The 6,217-nt window shown below is 41.3% G+C and overlaps 2 protein-coding genes across 2 annotated transcripts; one reads left to right on the top strand and one right to left on the bottom strand.

Annotated features, from left to right (window-relative positions):
* On the top strand, positions 3,085–3,979 carry LOC109843440 (PHD finger protein ALFIN-LIKE 2-like). The gene is made up of 3 exons (XM_020412372.1): positions 3,085–3,480; positions 3,576–3,608; positions 3,742–3,979. Exons 1-3 carry the CDS (start codon positions 3,381–3,383, stop codon positions 3,852–3,854), a joined length of 246 nt encoding a protein of 81 aa, XP_020267961.1. The 5' UTR covers positions 3,085–3,380; the 3' UTR covers positions 3,855–3,979.
* On the bottom strand, positions 5,490–6,008 carry LOC109841472. The gene has a single exon (XM_020410439.1). The coding sequence runs from the start codon at positions 6,006–6,008 to the stop codon at positions 5,640–5,642; it is 369 nt and encodes a 122-aa protein (XP_020266028.1). The 3' UTR covers positions 5,490–5,639.

Raw genomic sequence — 6,217 nt, 5'->3', positions numbered from 1 at the left:
GATTCTTGAATTGACTTTTCTTTCTGGGGAAAAGTCGGGATTTGAGTCACTTGAATCCCGCTTAGACTTTCTTTTATCAGCCACGTTGATGGTGACTTCAGGGAATTCATCATCTTGGGCAGCTGATTTTCTTTTGGGGAAATGTCTCGGCTTAGGCTTCGATAATACAGAGATTTTTCGTGGGATGACTTCTCGTTTGAAACAGTCACATTCTGATAATGCTGTTTTAACGAGTCGCGCACAGGAACAACGAGAGTTTATCTCTCGAATAACTCTTTTTCGAAAATTATTCACAACCCCAACTTGATAATACGATTCATCGGTATGATTGCCAAAAAATCGTATCGTCTGTTGGCATGATCTCCCAGGTATGACGATATCATTTGGTGAATGCGTCTTCTTCTGGGGGTATAAAACCTTGTTGGCATTCTCAGGACAATTTATTTTTGTCTTTGAGCGATCCAAGGTTATGTTGGGAGTCGCACGTCTAAAACCACCCATTTGCGGGTATGGGGTCTTAACGGGCTCCGAATGCTGATTTTGCATAAGTCCAGACTTTGGAATCCAAACTTGACGAAGTTTTGGTCACCGTTTCCTTCCTCCTTTCTCGTCTTTGTTGTGAGAGAGCACGAATAAGAGCAGCGTTTGCACGACGTTTTCGTATACGCTCTTTGAGGGTTGAACGAGTCCTTTTGACAATAGTCCATTCCTCCGTTGTGAATTGTGCAGAAACGTGAGTAGTTTGTCTTTGCGTTGAACAAACCACTTGTTGTTTCCTCGACTCTAAATCCGCATAATAACGAACTCCGTCGGTTTGTTCAAATGCCTTAGCTATTTGACGAGCACGACGCTGACGCTGTCTCTGACGAGCTCTTTTCGTCAATGTCGGCGGGCTTTGATTCGATGACTCTTCAACTAGATGAGAGCCATTGTGAGCAGAGGTGTTGCGAGTGAAATTCTCAGCAACAATCAAGCGAGAGTCTTCATTTTGTGCCTTCTTTGGCATGCAACTCTTCCTCAATTGTGAGATCCTCTTGTACTTGCGAGATAATGAAGATCTTGAAGAGGATGATGAGAGATATTCCTCAAACTTGGTTTGGTCGAATTCGTATTCGACCATGGATTCAACTGGAATCTTGATCGGCTGCGACACGACGGTCTCGGCAGCGAGACCGTTGGCTCCCACTGTGGTCGCCAGCTTGTTTGCGTCAAAAGTTGGTTTTGTTATGGAATTCATTATATCTTCGGTCGATTACAATAAATTCAAAGAAAACAGCCTTTTTATAAGACTCTTTTACACAACAAAAAGAAAATTACAACTCTTGAGAAAATAAACGCAGGATCGTTGTTTGGATCACTGCTTTCGTGGGATCTTTGCCTGTGCCGGGAGCGCTTTGACTCGTGGACCACCAAATCACAGATTCTGATTGAACCGTGAGGGGTTTATGATTCTGACTTCGTTTATCGAAGTGAGAAATTGAAACGATATCTTATCGATGTAAGATAGTCGTTCTTCTTGAAATCAAGTCAAAGCCTGATTATCAAGGATTGGCCGTAAGATCAGCACCTCTGCTCTCTCTCTGCTCTGGATTGCTCTGAAGTGCTCAAAATGATCAACCCCCTCTCCTCTGGAAAACCCCCTTCTGAAAATGGCCTTCGGGGGTATTTATAACCCTCTGGATGAACAGTGCTCGCGAGACAGCATTTGCTGTCTCGGCGGGCGAGACAGTGTTTGCTGTCTCGCCCCGCGAGACAGTAAATACTGTCTCGGAAACAGTAACCGCAGGCAGTTTTCATTTTAACTGCCTTCCCACGTTTCAAACTCCGTTATTTTGGCAGTTATCCACGTGATTCTCGCCCACGACGTTTCCCACGTTCTTGAACAGTTAGTGGCCACGTGTAGGGCAGTTGCAAAGGTAGTTTTGACCATCTGAAAACTGTCTCACGTGCGAGACAGTAAATTCTGTCTCGCACGGCGAGACAGCAAAGACTGTCTCGCGTGGGCGAGACAGTAAAAGTCTGTCTCGCCCGCGAGACAGTAAAGACTGTCTCGCACGGCGAGACAGTAAAGACTGTCTCGCGCGGCGAGACAGTCAAGTCTGTCTCGCACGGCGAGACAGTCAAGACTTGTGTTCTTCTGCCTTTTTTGGATGATTCCCTCTTGAGCTGTATTTGGATATTTTTCAGCATTTTTTGACGCCTACACGGGGTGTACACTAGTCTATACTTATAGGAGAATCCAAAAGATCACTATGCATAGTATAGTAAAAAAACTACAGTAACTATTGTACCATGAACACTAAGTAGGTCGACCAGTCGCAACATTAAATTACTGTATCGTGAATAGTAAAATGGTCACGACCACTATAGTTTTACTGTAGCGTGAATAGTAGTGTCAATTATTGTACCAAGTACAGTAACAGCAAATATACTTTTGGGGTACCGTTTATGCTACAGTATTTTACTGTTTTATAAATAGTAAATCAAATCAAATGTATTAAAAGTTAGATCATCCTCTAAGTATAAAGGTGTAGATATGATTTCTAAATTAAATGTATTAAAACTTGGATACTCTTTTAAGTATAGAGAAATAGATATGATTTCTAATTTTAAATATATAATAATCAAATTATATATATTAAAACTTAGAGAAAGATAAGTTTAAAATACAATATTTAAAAAAATAGGGGGTCGAGCTTTGACCGAGGTGACTACCGGTTATAATAAACTAGCAGATGTATGTTTCTATCAAACTTTTCTATCTTTATGTTAACAATCCTATCACAGGAGTTTGAAGGCAAAATCTCACGGTATGCTTTCCACTAGGGGTGTGCACGGTTCGGTCCAAACCGAAAAAACCGACCGAACCGACCGAAAATTAACGGTTCGGTTCGGTTTTAGTTCTAAGTCGGTTCGGGTCGGGGTGAAAAATTTTCAACCCGAACCGCCCGAACCGACCGCTTATCTCTTACCCTAATTTTAACCCGTAACCCATACCTACCCGACCCGTTCTTCAATTCCTATAAAATCCCAAATCCTCTCCAACGTAACCCTAACTCTCCAATTCTTCTCCAACCTCCGCCGCTCCAACTCTTCTCCTGTTCTCCAACTTCAGCCTGCAGCCGCTGCCGCTCCAACTCTTCTTCTGTTCTCCAACCTCGGCCTTCTCCTGTTCTCCAACCTCAGCCAGCAGCATAACTTCAACTACATGGCCTGTGTGTAACCCATGGCCCATGAAAATGCATCCCGTGAAGCCCAGTCCGCTAGAATAAAAGGAACAGGAAAATCCAAGATCCAGAAATGAAAAGCAACGCAAATAACGACATCTCTCTCTAAAAGCTTTCCAAGCTCTGAACTTTCTCTCTCCTCGATCTCCGCCCATGGAGATGCCGTCGATCTCCTCCGCCCCTCGCACCGTCGAAGACATATTCAAGGACTACAGCGGCCGCCGCAACGGCATCGTCCGTGCCCTAACTAACGGTAACCAACATCAGATGCAGATCTCTTCTCCTTTCTTTCCTTTTTCAGTATTAAATCCCCGATTTCTAACCCTAGTCCCCAATTTCTTACTTCAGAGGTGGAGAAATTCTATGCTCTCTGCGATCCAGGTGAATTCTCCGTCTCTGCTGTCATATTTCGATGCAATAACTAGGTTTTTCTTTGATTGACTTGATTGTGGGTTATGCCAAAACATAACTTAAAAAATGGAATCTTTTGGTCTGATCTGTGATTGTTTGAAAGAATACCGACGGAATTGTGCGCTTAGATATTTCACTGATCGTCTTCATGAGATGCTGGGTTTAACAGCACCATTTGCAAATCCATGTGGCAGCGGTCGCTTGAGATTTCTTTAGGTATTTTGATTTTTTTTACTTGTGCAGTATATTTTGATTTTTTTACTTGTGCAGTATATTTGTACATTTGATTGTTATACTTGATGAAGTTAGAACCGAACAAACCGAACCGAACCGAACCGAACCGATTTGTAACGGTTCGGTTCGGTTTTGAATTGTAGACGGTTCGGTTTGGTTGTTCAAATTTTGGTAAAAACCGACCCGAACCGAACCGTGCACACCCCTACTTTCCACAGTTTTGCTCTGATCCGTCCAAAGTGGAAAATTTCATCTGGCCACTTCATTTAAATATTCTTTATTTTTGTCCCCCTCCTTTTTGCTAGTCTTTCAATTGTGTATTGTTGCCCTACATAGTGTTGCGAAATACTTTTTGTGGATCGTCACTGGCTTTTTCTTTGGCGCCCGCATGCGATCTACACTCCAGCTGGAGTTCCAGCTCGACCGCGCTGCGGATGTGAAACTTTATTTTGGCATTATTATCGCAACTACGGTGCACCACGTGCAAAGCATGACCCTCGGTTTTTTTAGCATATTTTAAACTTGTCTTCCTCTAAATTTTAATTCATTTGATTTGATCATTGTATGCTTAAAATAATTAAAATTATAATTAAAATTATATCTACTCCTTTATACTTAAAAAAGAATTTAAGTTTTGATATATTTGAATTAGAAATCATATATACTCCTCTATACGGATCCATGTTTTAATACATTTGATTTGTTTTACCATTTATGATACAATAAAATTGTAGCATGAATAATAACTTCAAATAGAGGAGCATGTTTGATTCACTGTTTATGATACAGTAAATTACTGAAGCATAAACAATACTCCAAATGTAGAGGGGCAAGTTTAATTTACTATTCATACTACAGTAGCATTTTCTGTAGAATGAACAATGATTCTTTGGATCCTCCTTTAAGCATAGAGAAGTAGATAAATAATAGTTAATCCATTTTACGGAATCAATATAAAGTTCTTTGCACAGATATTGTTTTTATGTAAAAATTCCCTATTAATTATCCACGTGGAGCCTACGGTCGAGACTGCTCAGTAAATGACTGCATGATTTCTACGTAGATTTCGTATACAGAGAAAATACTACTCTTGATTTCCCAATGGAGCAAAATCATAGAAGAAAAAGATTTTGCACCCCCCACCCTGTATACACCCCTTATAATTGCATGTATTTGCACGCTCCCTCAAATCTCAATATTTGCAAAACTACTTGAAATCATCAACCTTGAAAAAACATCTCCAACAAAAAATAAATGATCGACTTTAATAGGCTATAATTAATAGCTGCAATGTGAAAATATCAGCAAAGTAGTCAACCATTCATGCACCATGTCCATCAAAGTTAACGAGTTGAGGGCAGGTTACAGAGGTTTGGTGGGCAGTTTTTCAACTACACATGATTAACCGATTTCTAAATAACAATTAGCTTTGCTTAAGGACACACTTAGGGTCTGTTGTTGAGCCTCAGCAATCCATAAGCATATGAAATACACCTGATATAAAGGCTAGAAGTGAACCTTTTGTGGTTTATAATCAATAGAAGAATCTGTTATTGCAAATTTCACTCTTCATGAAATTTCGTTTCAGATTACGTGTAACGCACATACTCACAAAAGGACAAGAAAAAAAAAGTATTGTTTGGTTGATAAAAATCCGTGCTGCTGCATGTCCAAGCGGCAGATTTGAGCGTAATTTCCTGCATGCAATATCCGTTGTTCTTACAAATCCAGCATACCAAACAACCCCAAATTTGAATCTCTGTCTATTCAACTCTCAACATCCTCATCCACCTCCCACAACCCAACCGACCGAACAAAACAAACCGACGCAGCAACAACCACCGCGGCAAACAGAGGAGGAACAACAAGATCAAGCTTCGACTGCCCAAAAAACAGTGCAGGCAAGCACACCACCTCCATCGCCGGTCCATCCAAAGGCAATCTCACATAACCAGGCATGCATTCGCTTGCAAAAGGCGAGGGAAGAGATACCGCCACCGTGAATGCAACCTCGGGTGAGAAGGAAACCACAGCGACTGTTGATGTTATGAGCATCGTCCATGTTGTTATGTAGACGAGGAAAGGTTGGCGTTGGAGGAGGGAATCCCACTGGGCTGCAATAAAGGAGAGTGCCATCGGTTTGAGATTTTGAGTGGACAAGGAGAGATAGAGAGATGTATATATTAGTGTGGGGGTTTGACTAGTTGGAGGAGTAGAGGAGGTTTGAGAGAAGATTAGGTTTAACCTGAGGCACCAAATTCAGAAGAAGATGTGAACAACTCCTCTTGATGATGTGAGTTGACTGACGTAGACTAAGTTGGGATTAGTTGAGACCAGAGAATATG

This window comes from Asparagus officinalis, chromosome 5 (genome assembly GCF_001876935.1).
Source record: "Asparagus officinalis chromosome 5, Aspof.V1, whole genome shotgun sequence".
NCBI classification, from domain to species: Eukaryota; Viridiplantae; Streptophyta; class Magnoliopsida; order Asparagales; family Asparagaceae; genus Asparagus; species Asparagus officinalis.
Note: the sequence above shows the minus strand (reverse complement) of the source record. Positions and strands in the feature narration are given on the sequence as shown.

Excerpts from the sequence above, each read along its gene's own strand:
- LOC109843440 (XM_020412372.1), top strand. The coding sequence starts at position 3,381 with ATGGAGATGCCGTCGATCTCCTCCGCCCCTCGCACCGTCGAAGACATA. Across the intron at positions 3,481-3,575 it reads CGTCCGTGCCCTAACTAACG|AGGTGGAGAAATTCTATGCT; the intron begins GTAACCAACATC and ends TTCTTACTTCAG. Across the intron at positions 3,609-3,741 it reads CTATGCTCTCTGCGATCCAG|AATACCGACGGAATTGTGCG; the intron begins GTGAATTCTCCG and ends ATTGTTTGAAAG.
- LOC109841472 (XM_020410439.1), bottom strand. The coding sequence starts at position 6,008 with ATGGCACTCTCCTTTATTGCAGCCCAGTGGGATTCCCTCCTCCAACGC.